The sequence below is a fragment of the Thalassophryne amazonica genome, chromosome 16 (assembly GCF_902500255.1).
Source record: "Thalassophryne amazonica chromosome 16, fThaAma1.1, whole genome shotgun sequence".
Taxonomy (NCBI): Eukaryota; Metazoa; Chordata; class Actinopteri; order Batrachoidiformes; family Batrachoididae; genus Thalassophryne; species Thalassophryne amazonica.
In genome coordinates this window covers 23,234,059-23,261,739 of record NC_047118.1, presented here as the reverse complement: position 1 = coordinate 23,261,739, position 27,681 = coordinate 23,234,059, and the positions used below count along the sequence as shown (strand labels likewise).

At 42.1% G+C, this 27,681-nt stretch overlaps 1 protein-coding gene and 1 long non-coding RNA gene across 3 annotated transcripts in view; one reads left to right on the top strand and one right to left on the bottom strand.

Moving 5' to 3' along the window:
• LOC117528339 overlaps nt 1-27,681 on the top strand; it is a 639,388-nt gene that overhangs the window by 313,782 nt on the left and 297,925 nt on the right. The gene's annotated exons all lie outside the window — the stretch shown is intronic.
• LOC117528334 (LITAF domain-containing protein-like) lies at nt 549-26,267 on the bottom strand. 2 transcript variants are annotated; one of them, XM_034190967.1, is made up of 5 exons: nt 26,097-26,262; nt 15,458-15,614; nt 10,878-10,913; nt 1,332-1,473; nt 549-980 (listed from the first exon to the last, which is right to left on the bottom strand). In XM_034190967.1, the coding sequence occupies exons 2-5, from the start codon at nt 15,603-15,605 to the stop codon at nt 875-877; spliced, it is 432 nt and encodes a 143-aa protein (XP_034046858.1). In that variant the 5' UTR covers nt 15,606-15,614; nt 26,097-26,262; the 3' UTR covers nt 549-874. The 2 variants fall into 2 exon arrangements, with proteins under 2 accessions (XP_034046858.1, XP_034046859.1); XM_034190968.1 differs by lacking the exon at nt 10,878-10,913 and having other exon boundaries at nt 26,097-26,267.

Here is a 27,681-nt window from a genome sequence, read left to right as displayed (position 1 = left end):
TTGGGACCATCAAAGCAGCAGAAATGTTTCTGTACCCTTCCGCAGATTTGTACCTGGAGACAATCCTGTCTCAGACATCTACAGACAATTCCTTTGACTTCATGCTTGGTTTGTGCTCTGACATGCACTTTTAACTGTGGGACCTTATATGTAACCAGGTATGTGCCTTTTCCAAATCATGTCCACTCAACTTGAATTTACCTCAGGTGGACTCCAATTAAGCTGTAGAAACATTTCAAGGAGGATCAGTGGAAACAGGATGCACCTGAGCTCAATTTTGTGCTTCATTGCAAAGGATGTGAATACTTACGTACATGTGATTTCTTAGTTTTTTAAAATTTTTAATAAATTTGCAAAAACTTCACAAATAAAAACTTTTGTCACATTGTCATTATGGGTTACTGTGTGTAGAATTTTGAGGAAGAAAATGAATTTCATCCATTGTGGAATAAGGCTGTTACATAAAATGCAGAAAATGTGAAGCACTGCAAATACTTTCCAGATGCACACTGTATAATTATAAAGGTCAGCAAAACTGAAAGCAAGCATTTAAAAATGTGTGTACATTTTTATTCATATAATCAGCCATATAACAATTGCTGAACAAATAACATATTTTACTAGCTACTAAGTATTGTCCTTCAATTACAAAGCCTGCACCACACTTTTACGGTATGCATGCATTGTCATTTCTCTCAGGACAAAGAAGCAGGTAACACTTAATGCCATACATTGATGATGAGGGGATAACTGCAGTCAGTAAACAGAATATTCTGATCAGCTGTAAAATCACTACATACCACGTAATAATGGGTTACAATTTTTTTGTAATATGCATGGTACATTTTTCCTGTAATTCACAGTCAAGACAGTCTTAAAGTCGCTTGTATAAGTAGATGACTTTCTGGCAGTTTGGACAGCGATGCTCCACATCTTGACAGGCTTCCACGCAGAATGGGATACAGCAGCACAAGAAACAGCTTGAAGAGGAAATGTATTCATTTGTTATTTATTTAAATCAGCTTATTAACTTTTACATTTTAAGTGGAAAATATCTGTTTCAAAGGAATATATCAATTATCAGATTTTAAGACACTCTTTGATGTAATTTTAATGCATATAAAAATGTTATGCAAGTAATACTTTGACACATACTGGTTTTTCAGAAGGCATAAAACCCCTGAAAAATTCTTGAATGCTTCCTCATTAAAAATAAATCAATAATGCAGGAACAAATGAAATACTCAGTTTTTGCACTTCTGTGCATGTGAGTATTAAGTGTTCTCAAATATAAAAGGCTTCAATCTTGAATGTGCACTGAGTATTTTTACCCAAAAATGGCGAGGCCGCCGCAGATGGCCCAGGTCATCAGTCCAGGTTTGTGCTCTGTATGGGTGATCACTGACTGCTGGCAGTGAGGGCACACCGTCTGGCCTGCAACGTCCTGTAGTTGCGGTGATACTACCATCGTCACTGAGGATGACACGTGCACCAAAGATTACTGAACATGTGCATCTTCCATTCATTTATATTCAAGTTAAACTGGTTTAAAAGGACCTGCCCTGTAAATCAACAATTACCCTGCTCAGCAGTCAAATATCCCATTTCTTTTCATCCTGGAGTAAATGAGGGCCTATCAACAGTTCTTTGTTGTTGTAGTTTTTATTTTTGTTTTAAAGACTGCAAAACCTACAGGAGTATTAACCTGCTCTCTGTGCCAAGAATGGTACTTGTAAGGGTTACTCTCAACAGCATACTTCTAGTTATTTGCTGCTCAACAAACAGTCAGTCAACCATGAACCACTGTGGAGGAAAAATTGATGTTTCCCTCATGTCTGCAGGAACAGCGTACTCGGCCAGGGTCATCCCCTGCTAGCATTCATCTTTGTTGCTATAACACAAGTCAATGACTAAACATCTGATCATGAAAATTCAGTAAGGTATATGTTATATATTATATTCCATTCTAAGGTGGAACTATGCCAGTATACGAGGTCTATCAGAAAAGTATCCTACCTTTTTATTTTTTAAAAAAACTATATGGATTTGAATGACGTGCGATTACACCAATCATGCTTGAACCCTCGTGCGCATGCGTGAGTTTTTTCACGCGTCGGTGACGTCATTTCCCTGTGGGCAGGCCTTGAGTGAGATGTGGTCCCGCCCTCCCGGCTGAATTCCTTTGTTTCACACGCTGCTCGAGACGGCGCGCGTTGCTTTATCAAAATTTTTTCTGGACCTGTGAGGAATATCCGAGTGGACACTATTCAAGAAATTAAGCTGGTTTTCGGTGAAAAGTTTAACGGCTGATGAGAGATTATGGGGTGTTTCTGTCAGTGTAAAAACTTCCCACGGAGCGGGACGTCGTGCACCGCTTCCAGGCACCGTCGTCAGCCTGTTTCGACCTGAAAACATCCTAATTTAAGGCTTAATTCACCCAGGACGTCGTGAGAGAACAGAGAAGATTCAGAAGAGGCCGGCATGAGGACTTTATGCGGATATTCCACTGTTTAAGGACATTTTGTAATGAAAGACGTGCGCGCAAATTCGCGGAGTCGTTTCCGTGACGACTCGGTGAATCTATGTGCACCGTGACAGGAAAAACACCTCCGTGTTGAAAACCATTTGTAAAATTCAGGCGGCTTTTGATGGCTTTCAATAAGTGAGTAACTGAGAAATTGTTTAACAGCTTGGGCATGTTCCAACTTGCCCGTTAAGGTTTCCAATGGAGGTGTTTTTGTTTCCTGTCGCGACCTCCCGCGGTCGGGTCCGGCCCGACATGCGACTCTGCCCGCACGTTCTTTCATTACAAAATGTCCATTAACAATGGAATGTCCGAATAAACTCCTCATGCCGACTTCTTCTGAAAGTTCTCTGTTCTCTGACGACTTCCTGGATCAACAGAGCCTGAAATGTGGAAGTTTTCAACTTGAAACGGCGAGACGCTGCCGCCTCGAAGCGCAGATCGCTGTCAGGCACCGTGGGCCGTCCTTACGGCGACACTACCAGACCAAAATCTCTCATTAGCCGTTAAAATTTTTACCGAAAACCAGCTGAATTTATCGAATGGTGTCCACTCAGTTGTGCCTTATAGTTTTGAAAAAATTTTGATCAAACAAAGCAGCAGTCTCTGAGCCATTCCTAAACAATGAAAAAAATCGACGAGAGGGTGGGTGACTCCTCACTCAAAGACTGCCCACAGGCGAATGACGTAACCGACAGGCGTGAAAAAACTCTTGCATGCCCACGAGGGTTCAAGCATGTCTGATGTAATCACACGTGATTCAAATCCAAATTTTTGAAAAAAATAATAAGGTCGGATACTTTTCTAATAGACCTCGTTCAAAGGTATATCTAAATATCTAAAAAGGAAGTGTAAAATAGGAGAGTAGAAAAGAGTAGAGTAGAGCCACTTAGGTGCCTGGTCTTGAGAACCAGGTATGGCAGGTTAAAAAGCTTTTTTATCCCATGGGAACTCTCCCTGCCCACCCCAGCAGCTCAAGAAAAAGGTATATATACTATAATAAGTAATAAGACATAAGAAGGATAAGACATCACAGGAGAAGATTGTTATCAAACACAAAGGAACCAACTATTTTGTAAGCTACGATGAACGTTGCTAAGGCCGGCTAAATAAGCTAACGTTAGCTGTTTGGTATAACTAATTGTACCCCACTCCTGACCCAGACTGTATTATGAATTATGTTTACATTATGGGAGAGGCTCTCTGAGTGTGTAAAGCCAGAAGTCTAGGGGGTTACATTGCATGCAGTAACCGTTGGAGTTTCCCCGGGTGCACCTGTTTTCTGCTTCAGTTGTAATTAAATCTCTCTGCATCGTATGAACTGAATCCTGGTGCCTGTCTCATATTCACGGCTGACATCACAACAAAAATTCCACAGCAACCACCACATTATAGATCCCACAAGGGTGGGCAGATGTTTTGGGCATGGACATTCTAGCTATAGCAATGGCCTGAGCAAGCCCGGCGCCAGAAAAAAAAATATTAAGGGGGCGATGAGTTTATCACAGGGGGCAAAATGCGCACTGGATGAGACATGCCTCTGATCGTACGTAATGAATTGGGTGTGCTCCTGGAAAGCTCATGTATTTAGGCTACACTGTTGTAAGAGACTGACTGAGTAAGAGTAAAGAGTGATGACTATTTTTTTCATTATTATTTGAACGTATAGACCCTCGGTCAAGTAATCTGCATACCACAAAACCAAACCAACAACTGATCTGAGAAACGACACGAGACAGTAGATTAACCCCACATACAGCCCTCCATCACAAGCGCAAACACAGTGCAACTGGGTATGTGCACCACTCCATGGCACAGAGCCCAACTACGCATGCAGTCACAAAGTTCTGAAAAAACTGGAGCGATCTGCATTCGGTTGGATGAATATGGGTGTGTGTGTGTGGAAACAATTCACCTCGTTCACAACGTGACAGAACATGACATGCTGTTACGCGCTACACGGAACATTATTCCTGACCGTGCATAATGGTTCCTGATAATTCTCCAGCAACACGTGCCATTAATCGTAACGTGTGGTAACAGGTTGCAGCAGTTCCTGAGGACACCTGACACCTGAGAATTGTGTTGTTGCGTGCTATTGCACGTAACAGCGCATCGTTACGTTCTGTCACGTTGTGAACGAGATGAATTGTCTCCACCCACACCCATATTCATCCAACCGAATTCAGATCGCTCCAGTTTTTCAGAAGAACTTTGTGACTGCATGCGTAGTTGGGCTCTGTGCCATGAAGTGGTGCAGAGAGGAGGAGGACAGAGCCAGATGTGTGGCTTCATGCGGGTCTCGTCTCGTGCATTTTCCCAAACATCAGGCACATGCAGCAGGTGGAACACCTGCAGGTACGCACTGAAGAGCACTGAAATTAGACTTTTAGCCGACTTGGTGTCAGCAATCAAACTGAATGCGATGCAGCAGGGTTTAATTGTGCACGCACTTCTTCCTCCGCCGGACTGGAGGAGGTGCAGAGATGTCTGGCTGCACGTGAGTCTCCTCTCGCTCCTCTGGTTCCTCTGGCTCAGACTCGTTCTCCCGCTCATCGGTTACAATAGCAGGTGGAACACCTGCAGGAGCGTCCTGAGGAGCTTCAGCAGGAACTGTGGAACGACACTTGGAGCTGAGTTTAATTGTGTGCACGTGACAGAAAACTGATTCGTTGTGGCGCGCAGTGAAATGTGATGCCGCATTACAAGTCGTGTCAAAACTTGACAGTTTCCATGTCACTTCGTAATAACGCGTGACAGTTTGGGCTCCAAGAACCATCACAGGAACCACTACGAATGTTGTCACGTTCTAATAAGGATCACTACTCATCAAGACGGATCAATACGCTCAGTTGCGACCTCCACGACGTGAGACGAAATGAGGGTGGTGTGTGACATTCGTGGAAGATTTTTTGACAGGCAAAAACATGCTCCACGAATATCACACACCAACACGCACTATTAAGAAACCTATCCAGATGGGTTAAGTCACATTAAGAATGTCAGGAATGTCACGAATGACAGAAAAATGACATTCGTGACTTGTCGTCGTTATGTGTAAACGCAGCATTAACACCCTCCCCAAGTGAGTCGTGCTACATGATCTGCCTTTTGCTTGGTGGACTTAACGAATCCCAGGAACTCCAGCTCTGACACTGCTTGAATAAATCGAGCATGCTTTAATTCGTCCACCTTGCCATAATAGCTGGACTCAGGATCCTTTCCCTCTGCCGCACTGACAAGCGCAACCCTCAACCTATCAAATCGCTTGAACACAACACGCCATATCCCTTTGTTTTAAAATTACTTTAATTTGGTTTATTTGTTAAATATGTGATATTATTGAATAACTAATATTTTGCTATATTTTCCAGTATTTCTTTTTCTTTTTTGCTTTTTCTTTTTGATAACTCTCATATCTGAGGAGGCGGGGTTGATTACGTGAGGGGGCGTCGCCCCCAAACGCCCCCTTGTGGCGCCGGTTCTGGGCCTGAGCGTGCCCATTTTGGCCTAGGTTGAGACATTCTAGGCCAAAACGAGCATAGTTTAAGATGAATGATTTAAGAAAACTTCCTGCGTTCACCAAGTGGGGTTTCCCATTTGACTGATCTTGTAGTGCATTAGTCTTGAGAGTGTGAAGGCTGGTATTCAAATCCCACTGGAGCCACAAAGGTACAGTGGCCTCCAGAAGTATTGGAACACCTGGTATTTTACACATTTTAATTTGTTATGCCATTTCTAAAAAAAAAAAAAATTCTTAAAAAAAATACAAAGAAATAAAAATGTCTAAAATTATCTTCCTTAAACTCAAACTGAAAGCAAATGTCTACAACTTGAAAAAAGTAATTAAAAATATAAAAGTGAAGCTGATGGGTTGCATAAGTAACGGAACGCTTTGGTATAATGCCTGTAAATAATCAGTTTTATTGCCAGTTTTCTTCGGAGAAGTTGGGGGATGGATACATGAATATTTCCAAGTCACTGAATTTGTCTTGGACTTGGAATTGGTTGGAGAAATTGTGCATAGTGCATGTTTTGCATTTTCAATCAATCAATTTTTTTATATAGCGCCAAATCACAACAAACAGTTGCCCCAAGGTGCTTTATATTGTAAGGCAAGGCCATACAATAATTATGTAAAACCCCAACGGTCAAAACGACCCCCTGTGAGCAAGCACTTGGCGACAGTGGGAAGGAAAAACTCCCTTTTAACAGGAAGAAACCTCCAGCAGAACCAGGCTCAGGGAGGGGCAGTCTTCTGCTGGGACTGGTTGGGGCTGAGGGAGAGAACCAGGAAAAAGACATGCTGTGGAGGGGAGCAATCAATCAATCAATCAACTTTTTTCTTGTATAGCGCCAAATCACAACAAACAGTTGCCCCAAGGCGCTCCACATTGCAAGGCAAGGCCATACAATAATTATGAAACACAGTCTACGTCTAAAGCAACATAACCAAGGGATGGTCCAGGGTCACCCGATCCAGCCCTAACTATAAGCCTTAGCGAAAAGGAAAGTTTTAAGCCTAATCTTAAAAGTAGAGAGGGTATCTGTCTCCCTGATCTGAATTGGGAGCTGGTTCCACAGGAGAGGAGCCTGAAAGCTGAAGGCTCTGCCTCCCATTCTACTCTTACAAACCCTAGGAACTACAAGTAAGCCCGCAGTCTGAGAGCGAAGCGCTCTAATGGGGTAATATGGTACTATGAGGTCCCTAAGATAAGATGGGACCTGATTATTCAAAACCTTATAAGTAAGAAGAAGAATTTTAAATTCTATTCTAGCATTAACAGGAAGCCAATGAAGGGAGGCCAACACGGGTGAGATATGCTCTCTCCTGCTAGTCCCCGTCAGTACTCTAGCTGCAGCATTCTGAACCAACTGAAGGCTTTTTAGGGAACTTTTAGGACAACCTGATAATAATGAATTACAATAGTCCAGCCTAGAGGAAACAAATGCATGAATTAGTTTTTCAGCATCACTCTGAGACAAGACCTTTCTGATTTTAGAGATATTGCGTAAATGCAAAAAGGCAGTCCTACATATTTGTTTAATATGCGCTTTGAATGACATATCCTGATCAAAAATAACTCCAAGATTTCTCACAGTATTACTAGAGATCAGGGAAATGCCATCCAGAGTAACGATCTGGTTAGACACCATGCTTCTAAGATTTGTGGGGCCAAGTACAATAACTTCAGTTTTATCTGAGTTTAAAAGCAGGAAATTAGAGGTCATCCATGTCTTTATGTCTGTAAGACAATCCTGCAGTTTAGCTAATTGGTGCGTATCCTCTGGCTTCATGGATAGATAAAGCTGGGTATCATCTGCGTAACAATGAAAATTTAAGCAATACCGTCTAATAATACTGCCCAAGGGAAGCATGTATAAAGTGAATAAAATTGGTCCTAGCACAGAACCTTGTGGAACTCCATAATTAACTTTAGTCTGTGAAGAAGATTCCCCATTTACATGAACAAACTGTAATCTATTAGACAAATATGATTCAAACCACCGCAGCGCAATGCCTTTAATACCTATGACATGCTCTAATCTCTGTAATAAAATTTTATGGTCAACAGTATCAAAAGCAGCACTGAGGTCCAACAGAACAAGCACAGAGATAAGTCCACTGTCCGAAGCCATAAGAAGATCATTTGTAACCTTCACTAATGCTGTTTCTGTACTATGATGAATTCTAAAACCTGACTGAAACTCTTCAAATAGACCATTCCTCTGCAGGTGATCAGTTAGCTGTTTTACAACTACCCTCTCAAGAATCTTTGAGAGAAAAGGAAGGTTGGAGATTGGCCTATAATTAGCTAAGATAGCTGGGTCAAGTGATGGCTTTTTAAGTAATGGTTTAATTACTGCCACCTTAAAGGCCTGTGGTACATAACCAACTAACAAAGATAGATTGATCATATTTAAGAGCAGAGATCAATCACTAATGATTAAATGCAGAGTGGTGCATACAGAGCAAAAAGAGAAAGAAACAGTGCATTTTGTATCCCGTTATACAGCTTCATGATGAAGTGGAGCAGAGAAGGATTTTCTTTCACCAAAACATCAAATCTAGGCTTACACCTCAGATGTACCTTCTGGCAAACTGTAGCTGAACTTTCAGTTCTTCTTTTTAAGAAAATCCTCCTCTATACCACTTCATCTGTCCCTACTTCACCAGGCTGTGAATTCCTCAAAAATTATATTGGATTCTGGATCTGTTGGACTACTATTGGATTAACCATGGAATTGATCAGCTGGTCTCTGAACGTTATTGACACCATTTTTCTACAAGATCAGGAACGGGGGATCCTGCCTGTCCAGATGCGGGCTATATCCTCGACTCCTAGAGTTCCTGGCGTGTGGCATGCTTGGCGCCTTTCTCCGTTGAGGACGTTGAGGATTTATTCAATTTTGGTCTCATGGTAGCAGGGCTGGTACTTTTTGGCTTATGTGCTGCCCTGATCTACCGGAAAATTGGCAAGACAGCGGCATCAAGAACCACGGGCCCTCGCTTGTCCGTCATGATTAACGACGTTGGAAAGGCATTGCATTCTCAGACTGCGTTGACTCTTGAACTCAGACGCAAATTGGATGACACCTTGGAGCTGATGCGTGCCTTGCAGTTGAAGCTGAAGGTTTTGGAGGCCGGTGAATATTCTTCATTCATAATTGGGAATATTCTTAATTCATAATTGGGATTTGGCTGTTCAAGTGTAACTGTTAAAAAGTGTTTTTCACTGCTCAACTGCAACACTACAGGCTATCATCAGGTCAAATTGCCCACTGTTTACCTCCAGAGGAATTTATTCAGGCCTTGGTGAGATTATTATATGCCTTTGCACAGCCCCATTCCACTATGTTATATTTATCTGACAGTGAACATAGTTTTGCTCATTTTGTCTATTTGACTCCTTCACTTCTTACAAAAGTATGTTTTCCTATTATTCTTATTGTTGTTTATGCACCAATTACTTCTTACAGAAGTATTTTTTTCCTTTTCTTCCTATTGTTGTTTATGCACCAATGACACCAGATCAAATTCCTTGTATGTGAGAACTTGGCAATAAATTTGTTTCTTATTGGAACTCAATGTCTCTCTCAATGTTGGGAGACTTCAGTTACCTTTTGACCACAAGATGTTAATTGTACTTTTAGTGTTTGGAGAATCCCCAAGTACCACTGGAATGGCTTTGTGTCAAATGAAAGGTTAATTCAGAAGACTCGTGAGACATCAGCTATGACATTTTGGTAATGTGGTATGTTTCCTTAATCATGGTCCAGCACGCAGGTGCCTCAGTGTGTGAGGACCATCGCAACTTGAAAAGACCAAAGAGACACGTGTCACTGCTTTCAGAAGGTGGGGATGGACTGGTCGTCTTCCTGGGTGGTTTCTGTCCACAACGGAAAACAATGCGATAATGTGGTGTCCTGTTGTCTACTGCACACTCCCAAATCTGACCTGTGGTTATTGTCAAGCTGTAGAATGTACAATTCTTACTTTTATGCTCTTGAGAGGATGAAATGTGCAGCCTGCACTGACTAAATGTGACCAGCAGAGGCCATAAAATGTCCCAGCAGCTGTAATTCAACACCAAAGAACTCTGTTTTCAGGACAGCCACGTTTTCTCTGCTTGGTAAAATACATTTTTGTCATTCTTCTCATCACATGACTGACATAAATGACAGAATGTTGTCTTCATATTGAAAACTCTGCATTTTCTAAATTTGCCAGCTGCCGATACGTAAAAATGGGCATTTTTACTCTTCTTTTTCCAAACATTACTGTTAAAAACAAACAACTGACATGTCCTGCTCATATTAAGAATATTTTTTAATTGTTGTCTTCTCTTGTTGTTTTCACTTACTCGTAAATGGTTTTTTCAAACCGATTTCAGAGTAGTAGCATGTTCCAAATTGTGTTTGTATTTAAGTAACACATTTGAATGACAGATTGTTGTTATAAGACAGAGTGGAGCGAGTCGATCCCACCGCGTGAGACAAAAGAGAACATTTGGCATGCGTCCAGATGTTAGTATCGCAGTCCATTATCTCCCAGTCGATGTCTGCACTGTAACGTATGTTCCACAGATGTTGAGTGATACCTGCAGTTCTAAATGCTGCATGTGATCTGTTCCAACAAAACGCCGGCAGCAAACTGAACAATCGCAGTTTGTCACACTGCACAGAAAATACAAAGAACAATTCTTCAGATAGTTTGGTAGGAGACCAGTGACTGCACCCATTTCCTGTTGCTTACGCAGTGCAGCACGAATGATGGAAAACTGCTCTCGGCAAAGCGCAGATCATATTTTGAATTAAGCAGGAATGTGTTTGTTCAGCTGCTTGCCCTCACCTGCTGCTGTAGCTGGAACTGCTGCATAAGGGACACCTGGTAGACAAAAACAGTTTGTCACAGCAGGAAAGAACAATTCAGAACACATATTCACAAAGGTTTTAGCCACAATTATTAAGAAAGATGGTGTATTTGAGTGAGGCCTGGCAGGGGTGTCACCAGCTGGCGACCACAGTAAGGCTGTAATCAGTTGATTATTTTCTCAATAGGGCATCGCAGACTCATTTGAACCCCTCGTGATATCGCGGGATTTGACCACTTATGGGGACAGCCGCCCAATTTCAATTTATTTTCATTTATATAGCGCCAAATCACAACATAGTTGCCTCAAGGTGCGTCACACAAGTCAGGTCTAACCTTACCAACCCGTAGAGCAAGCACACAGGCAACAGTGGTAAGAAAAAAACTCTCTCTGATGATTTGAGGAAGAAACCTCAAGCAGACCAGACTCAAACGGGTGACCCTCTGCTTGGGCCATGTTACCAACAAAATTTACAAAACGAATATACAGGAAATTTTGCCAGTACACAGAAAGAGAGGGTTGCAGAAGTAGACACCACACCACACAGGGGAGGTGATGGTCTAGTGGTTAAGGCATTGGACTTGAAACCAGAAGATCCTCGGTTCAAATCCCCGCCTGACTGGAAAATCACTAAGGGCCCTTGGGCAAGGTCTCATTGAGGTAGGTCAGCTTGTGGGAGGTTTTTGGTTTTAAGATTATCTCCTTGGTCACATTAGCTAGAAGAGACAGAGACAAAGTGAGCAGCTGCCACTCATGTTCAGTTATTTTGCAGCTGCAAGGAACAAGTGGTTGCTATGCCACGAGCTAGACAGGTCCAAAATAGACGAAAAGTCTATTTTATGCAATTATTTATTGCAATTATTATGTTGAGCAACTTGATGTGGTGACAGCCAATCTGAGTGACACCAGCATGACATGCAATCAGTGATGCCTCTAATCTGACCACTTTTTTTTTTAGTAACGAGTAATCTAACGCGTTAATCTTTCCAAATCAGTAATCAGATTAAAGTTACTTCTCCATGTCACTGTGCGTTACTATTATTTTTCATTGTGGGTCGATAGCAGCATTAAACTTGGTCCGTGGGCAGGAGGTCGGGGTTTGACTGAACTGCCCACTTTAAGCGAGCTGTGAGCTTTTCATCCACGGTTTTTTGCAGCTGCTCGACTCGTCATCTCCTCTTAAAGCGCGGTGATCAGCACACCTGCACTGAGCTTTACAAAGACATTTTTATACTTTTTTCCTCCTTTATTTAGAATTCTGAGCTGAGCCGCTCTGTATCTGCACGTTAAAACAGCTGATCCTCCGCGACGCGTCAACAACTAACACTATTTTCCACTCAAATGCACCTAAACTCTCTTTCTGAGGACCACATGATGTGAAAACACAATAAAACTTTCTTACCTGTAAATCTGGTCATGTTTTCTGCATAAATAAATGTTATCCATTCTTTGTGCTCAAACGCCACAGCAGGGGCGAATCCAGATGGAATGGGGGCGTGGGGCAAGGATGTGCCCCCCCACAACACCCCTAGATTAAAGGTCCAGTTTTGAAGCCTTTTTTTACTACTAATACTAACTACTAATACTACTTAAAATAATATTAATTTCGACAAGTAAAATATTTAGAGAGAATTTAAATGTTAGAAAAATGCTAGAATGAATTTAATAGTTACATTTATAAACAATGTAGGTTCGAAATTGCACGTTTTACTGTTACAGTGCTGTCAACAGTTAAATATGAGGTCAAGAAAGAGGTCTTTATTTTACTTTTTATAAAACAAGTATTTATTTTCATTGAAGTCAAGAAAGGGTGACTATAAAGTGAGTTTTGGCAAAACAGGTATCATTGTCATGTTGAGGTGGCAGAGGGTTGTTGTCGGCAGCTGGGAAAAGTAAAAAAGTAACTAGTAATCTAACTTAGTTACTTTTACAATTGAGTAATCAGTAAAGTATCTAAGTTACTTTTTCAATGAGTAATCAGTAATCAGTAATTGGATTACTTTTTCAAAGTAACTGTGGCAACACTGCATGCAATGTATAGTTGCTTGAACAAAATAATCCAAGATGGTGGAATACACTACCACAGAGGGGAGGTGATGGTCTAGTGGATAAGGTGTTGGGCTTGAGACCAGAGGATCCTTGTTTCAAATCCCATTCTGACCGGAATCACTAAGGGCCCTTGGGCAAGGTCCTTAATCCCCTAGTTGCTCCCGGTGTGTAGTGAGCGCCTTGTATGGCAGCATCCTGACATTGGGGTGAATGTGAGGCATAATTGTAAAGCACTTTGAGCATCTGATGCAGATGGAAAAGCACTATATAAATGCAGTCCATTTATTTTTACCATCTCTGGTGTGCCGTTTTATTTTCGGCTGCAATCACCAAAGCAGTTGTGAAAGTTTTTATGGTTCCCAGTGGAGAAGGGAAGACGAGGCGAATGAGCAATCCAGTCTCACGGCATGTCGTGATTCAGCAGCAGGAAATATACATTAATCTATTGGTTCGTCATATTGTTACAAAAAGTGCAAATTTTTCGTCATGGGAGCATAATTTTTTTGTAATTCATTCCGTGACGTGTGCATGTAATTAAAAGTGCTGGGGGGTTATGGTTAGAGAAAGGAGTAGGGTTAGGTTATGGCTAGGGTTGGGGGTAGGAGTAGGGTTAGTCACGAAAATTTTAATAATTTCGTGTTAGCCTACACAGCTAGCCAGAGTAGCCACGTTCTCTTACCTACACAACTGTCTTGACATAAACAAACCACAACACATGTCCACTTTCCACCACATCTTTACTTTTGCTTTGCATTATCACTTTGTTTGCGTGTACTTTGCCCAAAATCTCAGCAAAAATGCAGTGTTTTCATCTCAAGTAGAGAAATTACATCATATGCTTCATATTTACTCTACTTTTAAGATTAGGCTTAAAACTTTCCTTTTTGCTAAAGCTTATAGTTAGGGCTGGATCAGGTGACCCTGAACCATCCCTTAGTTATGCTGCTATAGACGTAGACTGCTGGGGGGTTCCCATGATGCACTGAGTGTTTCTTTCTCTTTTTGCTCTGTATGCACCACTCTGCATTTAATCATTAGTGATTGATCTCTGCTCCCCTCCAAGGCATGTCTTTTTCCTGGTTCTCTCCCTCAGCCCCAACCAGTCCCAGCAGAAGACTGCCCCTCCCTGAGCCTGGTTCTGCTGGAGGTTTCTTCCTGTTAAAAGGGAGTTTTTCCTTCCGACTGTCGCCAAGTGCTTGCTCACAGGGGGTCGTTTTGACCGTTGGGGTTTTTCCGTAATTATTGTATGGCTTTTCCTTGCAATATAAAGCGCCTTGGGGCAACTGCTTGTTGTGATTTGGCACTATATAAATAAAATTGATTTGATTTGATATTTTAATCAATTAGCCCCCGCCCTCAAATGAGACTGCGGTGCCCTATTAGCCCATTAGCTGCTAGGTCCATAAAAAGTCAGAAACTGGTATTAAAAAAAAAGTCCCAATATCTTGCCTTTAAGGACCTAATTTACTAAAGGTGTGCATGTGTAAAACATGCGCAAGCATCATCAGATGTACACACTAGGGTGGTCCTTATTTTGCAAAGTTTTGAAATTTAATACTCTGACCCCCCTGAATCCTCTCTATTGAGGTTTCGAACCCCACAAAATCTCAGACAGCTCACCGCTCTGCGAGATGTCAGTGACATTGAGACAATTTAACTGCTGCACACGGACAATGGCATTCAATTTATTTCAGTTATATAGCGCCAAATCACAACAAAGCTGTCTCAAGGCGCTTCACACGAGTAAGGTCTAACCTTACCAACCCCTAGAGCAAGCACACAGGCGACAGTGGTAAGAAAAAACTCCCTCTGATGATATTGAGGAAGAAACCTCAAGCAGACCAGACTCAGAGGGGTGACCCTCCGCTCGTTATATAGCATGAAAATAGCAAAATGTCAGTGCTTCTGAACTATCTCTAAAAATTAATTTACATAAATAAAATTTTACACAGCATGTTTTCTCATCAATTGAAACCTATTCAGGGGGCCAGAGTATTAAAATTCAAACTCTGCAAAATAAGGACCACCCTCGTGCGCACATAGGCACACTGAGTATTGTTCATTTAGTGCATCTGCATTCACCATTATAGAATTTCCAGGGTGTCCACCCGAGTGCACAAAATTGTGATAGGAAACATACAAATAAGCTAGGTTTACACGCACAACACGATTTATCAAGGTCAACACTCAACATCTATGTCATGTTACCATGTTACCACCGGCTGTCATTTGCAGTTATTCTAATCACATCTAAAACAGTCTCCACTCCTAAGCCCACACAATTTTGCCCTTGTTATCTTAGATTTAAGTAAAACAGGTCCAAAATATCTTGTTTTGTCTACAATCCAGTTTCCTGCCAGATAGGAGTACAGAAACTAGTAAAACAGATCAGAAGGTATTTACACTTAACAAGCTGAAATCAGAGAATTTTTTAAAATGGCTCTAAACAGTGTAGTGCTTGATTAATTTAATAGTGAATCCATAATTGATCCATTGCTGCAGCTCTGACCTCCCTGGTATGCAGCGGGCGGTGGTCCGGTAGGTGAAGGTCCATAGCCAGGCTGCGGGTACATCCCTGGCCCTGCTGGAGCCCCATAGTCCGCTGGTGGGCCGGGGTAAGGTGGAGCCGAATCTTGTGGTGGTTGCCCTTTTTCCATCTTCAAAAACTGCATGAGAAATGTTTGACGTATTTTTTTAAAAGCAGTGGATTTACAAGTTTTGTTTTTTTTTAAGTTTAAACTTTAAAGAAAAAAGTAGAAATACAATGCAAAGTTTAAAACTGGTATCACCTTTTCACATAATAAAAGCTTTATTTTTACATATGGTGACAGTTTGAAGGATCATTGAATATTTCAGTTTATTATTATTATTATCATCCTAGTAATAGGAGTAGAAGCCCATCATCTGTAAAGGTTTGGCAAAAGTGAAAATCAGAGACATTTTAACCTCCGCCAACGAAGTTATGTTTTTGCCTCGTTTGTTTGTCTGTCTGATTGTGAACAGCCTGGAGCCCACAATTTTTCATATGTCATTACATAATCTTTACTCAAGATTCATATCCTGATAGGCAAGAACTGATTAAATTTTTGAAGTCATAGGTCAAAGGGAAAAATCAGGAAAAAACTTGGAAAATAAATTCCAATCTTTAACATTGAACAAATTTTGAAAATTCATACCTCTGTCAAAAAAGATCAAATTACTTTTATATTTGAGAGTGTTATGTAGAATGGTATCCTTTATCGACTGACAAAGGTTGATCCGGATGTGATCCAGACTACAGATTTTGTGGTTGTTTAAATGTAACACTGAAAACCCCATTTAATGTATATTTTACATTATATCTTCATCAAACATACCCCAATCATGCTCATATTTGAAAGTGAGGTGCAGACTGGCACTCACTATCACCTGACAAAGGTTGATCCGGATGTGATCCAGACTACAGATTTTGTGGTTGTTTAAATGTAACACTGAAAACCCCATTTAATGTATATTTTACATTATATCTTCATCAAACATACCCCAATCATGCTCATATTTGAAAGTGAGGTGCAGACTGGCACTCACTATCACCTGACAAAGTTTGATCCGGATGTGATCCAGATTACAGATTTTGTGGCCGTTTAAATTTAACATTGAAAATCCCATGTAATGTATATTTTACATTATATCTTCATCAAACATGCCCCAACCACACTCATATTTGAAATTGAGGTGCAGACTGGCACTCACTATCACCTGAAAGTTTGATCCGGATGTGATCCAGACTACAGATTTTGTGGCCGTTTAAATTTAACATTGAAAATCCCATTTAATGTATATTTTACATTATATCTTCATCAAACGTGCCCCAACCACACTCATATTTGAAAGTGAGGTGCAGACTGGCACTCACTGTCACCTGACAAAGTTTTATCTGGATGTGATCCAGATTACAGATTTTGTGACCATTTAAATTTAACATTGAAAATCCCATTTAATGTATATTTTACATTATATCTTCATCAAACGTGCCCCAACCACACTCATATTTGAAAGTGAGGTGCAGACTGGCACTCACTATCACCTGACAAAGGTTGATCCGGATGTGATCCAGACTACAGATTTTGTGGCTGTTTAAATTTAACATTGAAAATCCCATTTAATGTATATTTTACATTATATCTTCATCAAACATGCCCCAAACACACTCAAATTTGAAAGTGAGGTGCAGACTGGCACTCACTATCACCTGACAAAGTTTGATCCGGATGTGATCCAGATTACAGATTTTGTGACCGTTTAAATTTAACATTGAAAATCCCATTTAATGTATATTTTACATTATATCTTCATCAAACGTGCCCCAACCACACTCATATTTGAAAGTGAGGTGCAGACTGGCACTCACTATCACCTGACAAAGTCTGACCCGGATGTGATTTTGATTGTAGATTTTTGTGGACATTTGAATTTAATATTGAAAAGTCTTTTGGTGTACATTTTGCATTATTCCTCATTCAAAAGTCCCTCAATCACTCTTATTTGTGACAATAAGGTGCAAACTGGCACTCTCAATGAATAGACTAAGTTTGATCCCCATCTGATCCGTAATTTGTGGATTGATTGCAAGCTTGAAAAGCCCTTTTGATCTATATTTTGTATTATATTTTGGTTTATGAAAAGCCACTTCTAACAGGGCTTTCACTTTGAAAATTTTTTCCAAGGTAAAAATTTGTGTAATTTTAAATTTATGTTGGCGGACGTTTGCACTCTACGAGTGCAGTGCTCTAGTATGGGCCTATGTTATCCTATGAGAATATATTCCATCATTCAACACACACACACACACACACACACACACACACACACACACACACACACACACACACACACACACACACACACACACTTCTTAAGAAGTCGTAATGTATCTCTATTGAGAAACATTAAGTCTTGGGTGTGGCAACATGGTGGATCATGCACTTCCATCGACTTTGTGTATTTGCGGGTCATCACTTGTCTTTTAAAATTTATTTTGTTTTGGTACTTGTTGTTTGGGCATCAAATTAGATGGCATTGACGGGCAAAAATGATGCCACTAAGTTTATATTTGAATCTACGTCTTGATTTTGAAGAAATGTTCAGTCTGTGCAAAAAGAGCAACTTAAATCTCACAGGATAAAAACGAGGCTACTAGGTTTTGTTTGTTTGTATATTAAAAATATTGTTATTATGCACATTCAAAAAGATACAGATTTTATAAAATTATGTACTTAACATTATTTTTCAAAATGAACTTTTCCAGGAGGGGCAGCTATCGCCCCCTGCTGGTAAGCCACACTGTATGTGCAGCCATTTCTTTAGCTGAAGTTCTCACCACTTCATTTATAATAACTTTGAAACACATAGTTGTTAAGAATAGTCACCAGGGGTAAGAATGCAAAGGGAAAAGGTGGAGTAAGACCTTTTTGAACTCTTGGAAGTGACGCATCAGGATATATTAGCTAATAGTTTTGCAATTAGTGACCACTGTACTCTCACATCCTCTTACAATCTGCATATCAGTTTCCTGTAGCCATGACAACAGGGTCATTATTATCATGATTAAATTAACCAAGGCTAATAGTTTTGCAGCAGACACAATGTCCCTTGCTGGTAATTACTACCAGGGCATGCAATCGGGCTGATGTTGTCTTGATCCCAGTGGTAGATAACCGACAGAGACAGGTCACATGACCTAGAATCAAACCCAGGCCTACATATTGTTCAGGTGGTTCTATGTCCATCATTTACTGTTTGAAGAAAAATAGATTGTAAAGTTTGCCCATTTCAACATAAAGACAGCCGAGTTGTATATTTTTGCATGGAATGATTGTGATATTTGAGAAGTAGACATAATTTATAATAATAATTATTATTATTATTATTATTATCATTGTTTTAATCTTCATTCGGTCAAAGATCTCAGAGTCAATGGAGGTAGAACATCATTCTGAAAACAATGTTATACACCGTGTTAAAGGGTCTTGTTTGACTTTATCTCAGTTACCTTCAGAATGACCAAGTTCTATCTCTAACATAGCTCTTTTAAAATCGAAAACTAACCAAACTTTGCTTCAAAGAGCTCAAATAACCACTATCTCTGAAACACCTCATCTCAAAAGCATCATTATCAAAACAGTGTTGGTACTGTGCAAACAAGATGCTTCAAAAATGAACATATAACAGCATTATAATGAGTGATTTGGATAATAAATTCACAAGTTGTCTCTCTCTGGGCCACCTGACACTTTAAGTTCCAGCTGTACTAAATTGGTTATCTGGCACAATATACACAAGACATTTCCAAAAATAAAAGAGAATGGTGCAACATAAAAAAATAAATAAACAAATAATGAAATATAAGATAACATAATGTTAATGACCAGTCTAGGCCAACTGTCTCCAACTGTACTGATGGGCCTATCTGGTACAATATCCATAAAATATTTCCACAAGCTAAAAGAGGTCAGCTCATGATGAAAACAGCATTAATATTGCATGAACAAGACCGTTCTATTTGGATTTAACTGGATGTAAACCCTTCTCACATGAAAGCAAATCCCTTTCAAGATATACCACTTTGTGTTTCTACATGTACATGTGAAATACATATGTATGCAGGATACATGCATTTTTATGTTAGGACTGGCTACATGGAACTATATGATCCTATCATCATGTACAGACATAATTAACTTTACTTTTGGTAAAAGTGGACATAGAACCAGTTAATTTGCAGCGAATGAAATTGGAAGCTTTATCCTACACTGCAAAAACGGTTCCACTCAAAATAAGCCAAGTAATCCAGACTCTAGCCAAACTGTCCTGTATTAAAAAAAAAAAAAAAAAAATCTGCCAGTGGGGTAAGAAAAATTTACTTGGTTAGAATTCTCCGAACTAGCGAAATGTCTACACACTGAATAATCAAAATGTGCCTTAAAACTACACTGACTTCTTGTTTTAAGATTAGCCTCTGTCGTAAAATAAGAAAAACAATCTTGTTCCTTTGCTTGGACGATTTGAAATCCATTGCCTTTCTTTGTTACTAGTTGAATACAGCTTAATATTAGCTGGAAAAACTTATTAAGAAAAAGTGAGATACATTTTCCCAAAATAAGACTTTTTTTATGTAAAAAAAAAAAAATGTTTAATAAGATTATTTTTCTATTTAGACAAAAACTGAGTCAAGTTTTTTTTTTTTTTTTTTTTTACTTTATTAGATTTCAGTTTTTGCAGTGTACTGGGCTACCTGTTCTGCAACAAAAATAAAAGATGGCTGTGTTGCTGACCTAACCAGGCTACCAAACTGGATTATGGGTAGACAGAATATTGGTAGTCATGAGTTTTAAAAAAATTAAAGCTGAGGGAAGTAATAGATAAGCCCAGGCCCACTGATTCCAGGTTTTCATAGTTTGAAGCAGTGGCGGGCACAGTTCCGTTAATCTGCTAACCATTAATTAGTGAAGCTAACATTTTTGTTAGTGGATTAGCGTTTCAGCTAACTTTGAAAACCATCAGTGGACCATTTAGCTTCTGCTAAATTTAGTTCCGCTAATATTTGGTCTGCTAACATTTTTTTTTTTTTTTTTTTTGCTGGTAAAATGAGTAAATTTAGAGGTCAAAAACATCTGTAAACCCTAAAATCACACGTTTGTTCCTGTTTATGAATGCAGTGCAGAGGGCTAGCTAACACTTCTGGTTCACAGGTCAAAGCACACAAACGCTGGTAAGAAAGACAAGAAATTACACTGTGCACAAAAATGGTATGTACGCAATCTCAAAAGTCAGTATTTTTATTTATTTATTTTTTTGTGCATTTGTTTTGTGTTTGTGAACTCAATACGAGTGAGCCGTAGCTCTCAGTTAATGGTTTATAAATATAATAAACTGACTTCTAATACTGCGATTTACTGCTTTTGATAAAGATGATACCTCCATGACCAGTAAAAGATCAAGGACCGTGACGTCGCCCGGTATGGTGGAGCCGGGGTCGGGGCTCGCGCGTGAGCGCCTGGTGGTTGGGCCTTAGCCCATGGGGCCCGGCCGGGCTCAGCCCGAAAGAGTGACGTGGGCCCGCCCTCCTGTGGGTTCACCACCTGCAGAGGGGGCCATGGGGGTCGGGTGCAGAGAGGATTGGGTGGCGGTCGAGGGCGGGTGGCCCGGCAGCCCGGTCCATGCTCACAGCCCCTGGCTGTTGGGACGTGGAATGTCACCTCGCTAGGGGGGAAGGAGCCTGAGCTTGTGCAGGAGGTTGAGAGATATCAACTAGAGATAGTCGGGCTCACCTCCACGCACAGCTTGGGCTCTGGTACCCAACTCCTGGAAAGGGGCTGGACGCTTCATTTTTCTGGCGTCAGCCATGGGGAGAGGCGGAGAGCTGGGGTCGCATTGCTTATTGCTCCCCAGCTCAGTCGCCAAGTGTTGGAGTTCACTCCGGTGAACAAGAGGGTCGCATCCCTACGCCTTCGGGTCGGGGACAGGTCTCTCACCATTGTCTCGGCCTACGGGCCGAGCACCAGTGCAGAGTACTCGACCTTCCTGGAGTCCCTGGGAGGGGTACTAGATAGCGCTCCGACTGGGGACTCCATTGTTCTCCTGGGGGATTTCAACGCCCATGTGGGCGGCGACAGTGAGACCTGGAGGGGGGTGATCGGGAAGCACGGCCTCCCCGATCTGAACCCGAGTGGTGTTCAGTTGTTGGACTTCTGTGCTAGTCACAGTTTGTCCATCACGAACACCATGTTCGAGCACAAGGGTGTCCACAAGTGCACGTGGCACCAGGACACACTGAGCCGGAGGTCGATGATCGACTTTGTAGTCGTTTCATCTGACCTTCCCTCAGCCCCAACCAGTCCCAGCAGAAGACTGCCCCTCCCTGAGCCTGGTTCTGCTGGAGGTTTCTTCCTGTTAAAAGGGAGTTTTTCCTTCCCACTGTAGCCAAGTGCTTGCTCACAGGGGGTCGTTTTTGACCGTTGGGGTTTTACATAATTATTGTATGGCCTTGCCTTACAATATAAAGCGCCTTGGGGCAACTGTTTGTTGTGATTTGGCACTATATAAAAAAATTGATTGATTGACCTTCGGCCACGTGTCTCGGACACTCGGGTGAAGAGAGGGGCAGAGCTGTCGACTGATCACCACCTGGTGGTGAGTTGGATCCGCTGGGAGGGTAGGAAGCCGGTAAGACCTGGCAGGCCCAAACGTATCGTGAGGGTCTGCTGGGAACGACTGGCGGAACCCTCTGTCAGCGAGGTCTTCAACTCCCACCTCCGGGAGAGCTTCTCCCAGATCCCGGGGGAGGTTGGAGACATGGAGTCCGAGTGGACCATGTTCTCCACCTCCATTGTCGATGTGGCTGCTCATAGCTGTGGTCGCAAGGTCTCTGGTGCCTGTCACGGCGGCAATCCCGGAACCCGGTGGTGGACACCGGAAGTAAGGGATGCCATCAAGCTGAAGGAGTCCTACTTATCTTTGTTGGTAGGTGGGACCCCAGAGGCAGCTGACAGGTACCGGCAGGCCAAGCGTGCCGCAGCCCGTGCGGTCGCAGAGGCAAAAACTCGGGTCTGGGAGGAGTTCGGGGAGGCTATGGAGGAGGACTATCAGTCGGCCTCGAAGAGATTCTGGCAAACCGTCCGACACCTCAGGAGGCGGAAGCAGCTCTCCACCAGCACTGTTTATGGTGCGGGTGGGGAGCTGTTGACCCTGACCGGGGATGTTGTCGGGCGGTGGAAGGAGTACTTCGAGGATCTCCTCAATCCCATCGTCACATCTTCCGAAGAGGAAGCAGAGACTGGGGACTCGGAGGCGGACTCATCCATTACCCAGGCCAAAGTCACAGAGGTGGTTAGAAAGCTCCTCAGTGGCAAGGCTCCTGGGGTGGATGAAATCCGTCCTGAGTACCTTAAGTCTCTGGATGTTGTGGGGCTGTCTTGGCTGACACGCCTCTGCAACACTGCGTGGCGATCGGGGACAGTGCCTCTGGATTGGCAGACCGGGGTGGTGGTCCCTCTGTTTAAGAAGGGGGACCGGAGGGTGTGTTCCAACTATAGGGGGATCACACTCCTCAGCCTCCCCGGTAAGGTCTATTCCAGAGTACTGGAGAGGAGAATTCGACCGATGGTTGAACCTCGGATTCAGGAGGAGCAGTGTGGTTTTCATCCTGGTCGCGGCACACTGGACCAGCTCTACACGCTCCATCGGGTGCTCGAGGGTTCATGGGAGTTTGCCCAACCAGTCCACATGTGTTTTGTGGATCTGGAGAAGGCATTCGACCGTGTCCCTCGGCGCACCCTGTGGGGAGTGCTCCGGGAGTACGAGGTCCAGGGTCCTTTGCTAAGGGCTATCCGGTCCCCGTACGACCGCAGCAGGAGCTTGGCTGGCATTGCCGGTAGTAAGTCAAACCTGTTTCCAGTGCACGTTGGCCTCCGCCAGGGCTGCCCTTTGTCACCGGTTCTGTTCATTATTTTTATGGACAGAATTTCTAGGCGCAGCCAGGGTGTAGACGGGGTCTGGTTTGGGAACCACAGGATCTCGTCTCTGCTGTTTGCGGATGATGTGGTTCTGTTGGCTTCGTCAAATCAGGACCTTCAGCGTGCACTGGGGTGGTTTGCAGCCGAGTGTGAAGCGTCCGGGATGAAAATCAGCACCTCCAAATCCGAGGCCATGGTTCTCGACCGGAAAAAGGTGCTTTGCCCTCTTCAGGTCGGTGCAGTGTCCTTGCCTCAAGTGGAGGAGTTTAAGTATCTCGGGGTTTTGTTCACGAGTGAGGGACGGATGGAGCGTGAGATCGATAGACGGATCGGGGCAGCGTCTGCAGTGATGCGGTCGCTGTATCGGACCGTCGTGGTGAAGAGAGAGCTGAGTAGGGGGGCAAAGCTCTCGATTTACCGATTGATCTACATTCCGATCCTCACCTATGGTCATGAGATTTGGCTCATGACCGAAAGAACGAGATCGCAAGTACAAGCGGCCGAGATGAGTTTCCTCCGCAGGGTGGCTGGGCGCTCCCTTAGAGATAGGGTGAGGAGCTCGGTCACTCGGGAGGAGCTCGGAGTTGAGCCGCTGCTCCTCCACGTCAAAAGGAGTCAGTTGAGGTGGCTCGGGCATCTTTTCCAGATGCCCCCTGGACGCCTCGCTGGAGAGGTGTTCCAGGCACGTCCCACTGGGAGGAGGCCCCGGGGAAGACCCAGGACATGATGGAGGGACTACATCTCTCGGCTGGCTTGGGAACGCCTTGGGGTTCCCCCGGAGGAGCTGGAGGAGGTGTGTGTGGATCGGGAGGTCTGGGCGGCTTTGCTTGAGCTGCTGCCCCCGCGACCCGACTCTGGATAAAGCGAAAGAAAATGGATGGATAAAGATGATGACAGATGAAGATGGGGTTTAATTTTTTTTATTTATTTATCTTTCGTGTATTCTTATCGTATCAGTAGCAACAGTGTAATCCGATGTGGCCGCGATCAAATCAATGCTAAAAGTTAGTGGTAACTTCCGCAAAAAATTTTAGTGGTTTATTGGTTTAGCATTGTAAAAGTTCAATTTTCAGTTAGCAGTTTAATGGTTATCGAAGCTAACTTTTCGGTAAGCTGTGCCTACCATTGGTGTGAAGTGAATGAGAGTCTGTCAATCCTTCTGAATGGGACACACATTACTTTCCCAGCCAAGACCACTTCCTGTTTACAAAGGCTGGACAGAGACCATGCAGATAAAATGTATTGTCCAATAACAGAGACAGGTAGTGTGACTGGGAATCAAACCCAGACCTATTGAAAGCCCAACATCTATCCCAATCAGCTACTACTTCTACAACAACAAGAAAAAAAAAATTAAAAACTGCTGCCCTAACAATGCTTCCACATTTAAATTTTGGTAAATAGGATATTGGTAGTTCTGCTTTCAAAATTAATAACTGGAAGGGTTCTAACTTATATCAACCAAATGTTAATATGTTTTGTCTTTTTTGCTGATTGGTTATAGTAGGATATGAAAAATAACCAGATGATACTGACCAAGAAGAATTAGAAAAAAAAAAAAAAAAAACGCTAGGCTGCCAGGGAATAACAAATTCCAGTAAACAATACTCTATTCAGTGAAATGGAGGATCCTCGGAGGGTCTTAGTGAAACCCATTTGTGCTGAAATTTGAAACCATATCAGAATTTTGCTATTACGCAACACGCTTGGAAGTGTGTACTGTAGTGGTCTTGGAACGTATGGTTCAAATTTCCAAATGTTTGAAGTATTTTGCAAAAGTTAGACTGTAAACTAGATCTTTATTCTCATCCTAATTGATTTAAAATAGAATAATTTGCAAAGTAACACTTCCTCTCCACCCCAGAAGTGGTGGTCACATTCTGAAGTTTAAAAAAAAAAAAAAAAAAATGTTAGTTAACAAACAATGCGGGAAAAAAAATAATAATTCAAGAACTCCAGTTCAAATATTTTAGCAAGCCAATACATTTTGTTCCAAGTGAGAAGAAAGCGTGACTGAAGCAGGATATTTCTACATCCACCTTTCTGACCTTTCAGCCAGCAGGGGGATAATAAAGGAAAACAAACAAACCTTAATCCTGGGCAGCAGGACATCATAACATTATTCTGTTTGTTGAGTGGGTTGAACACAAGGAACAGCTAGTGATCAATTACTTAAGAACATACGTGCACTATATGCATGAGGTCTCTCGAGCTGGTAGTTTTCACACACTAAATCAAGTACTGCTTTCTGTGCAGTATGACAACACCCGAGCAATACCTAGTAAACAGAGTGAATAAATGCATTCAAGGCCAGTAAGCCTTCCTGTTTGACCGCATACCCATACTAAAACAATTAGTGTTGCTCTCAGGGTAAAGCATTAGCAGCCACCACAGTGTGTGTGTGTGTGTGTGTGTGTGTGTGTGTGTGTGTGCCACGCCTTGTTTGTTCAAACACGATTAAGGCCAAAAGAACCCGGCAAATAAACCAACTCTCACACATACGGTTATTTTTCCGTATTAATCTTAAGTGTTAAACAGTTTTTTTGAGCAGTTTAATGACTTTAATCAGAACTATTTACTTGTACACACAGACCAGCTGATAATTATGTCCCATAGCAGGTAAAAATATAAACATGTCAAATAAATTCTACCTACCTATGACTTCCCATAAACCAAGACGAGGGGGTTTAACGTCGTGAGCTCTCAGCTGCCTTAGTGTTGAGTGAGGAAGGTAAATGAAACCACCAAGAGTGTAGAAGAGGAAACACAGCCAGGACACCACACACCCACACCCACACACACACACACACAATCAGTGCACAAGAGACTGCAAAAAAAAGGGGGCAGTACTTGGAACTTGCTCTATTTTTCCCAAATGACCAGAAAACTTTATCCTTACCACATCCCCTTTTCTCCTCAGGCTCCTCCTCTTTCACGTGACTGAGGGGAAGTCAAACATCAGGGTGAAGTCACCAGACAAGGAGCAGAACAGTCGAAGAGTTTGTTTGCATGTTCAACAAAGACTGGGTGTTGCACAGCACAGGCGAGGGGAGTTTAGAAGTAAGATTTTCAGCAATGACTGGACATTTATGGTTACTGCAACCAGAGGAAATCACAGGCAGTTCCGAAAAAACATTGCATAGTATCACAAAGACATGTTCAAAGATCGTTGGAGTGGAAACCAGAGACCTAGCTAGTTTTAGAGAACAGCAAATGGTGAGGAAGGCAAATTGTATTTTGTCTTCTCCCGGACATGTGCTGGCAGGTGAATTTTCTTTGTTGCCTTCGGGCCGTCGTTATGTTTCATCTGTCTGCAGGACGAATCGGTTGTTAAAATCTTTTATTCCTTCTGTTATCCGTCTTTTAAATTCCTTGTAAGGTGTGGATGTATGGGTATGTGGATGTAGTATGTTGCACATTTTATGGGGATGTAGTATGTTTTTGTTTTTTTGTTTTTTTTGTGATGTGCCGGTATGCAGGCTGCTGAAATTAATTGCCCCTGGTGGGATGAATAAAGTTGTCTAAGTCTAAGTCTAAAAACGTTGGACATCCGGCTGCCTTCTTTAGAAAAAGATGTTGAAAAAACAACAACCAACCATTACACTTAGATCAACAATTTCGGTGTCTACTTGTGCTACGGGTGCAAAGTAAGGTGAAATTCTATCACCAAAGGAGGAGTAACAGGAAGACAGAGGTCGGGAATGAGAATGAGAGAAACATTAGTAGCCAGTAAACCAGTATCGATCATTATTATTGCTTTACCGAGGCGTTGCTAGACCGGTATCGTAGATTTATGCCGATGGTACTTGGCTATACCCGCCCGCTGTGCGTAAACAAATGACGTCATAGCGCACGGCCCAAGACCTGTCCACAAAGGGGGAAAAAAACTGTCCACAGAGGAAAAGATGAAAATGCGAGAAGTGTGTTTTGGTCCTAATATGGATATTCCGGAGGTTTTTGTCATGGATAGTGCGACAATGAACAGCAGCTAAAGAAAGCTGAATATCTGTCACTTTGGGCGACTGGGCGTGAACATCGGGCCTCTGAAAATGCATACCGCCCTCCAAAAGCATGTTATTGTATTAGTATGTCTAGTATTTATATTGTGTATTTGTATTTATATTTGCTAACTGTTTTTCTTTTTTTACTTTTGATACTCTGTGTGCTTCTTACCCTGCATGTTGCTATACAATGCTCAATTTCCCTGAGAAAGTCTTCCCAAGGGATCAATCAAGTTCTA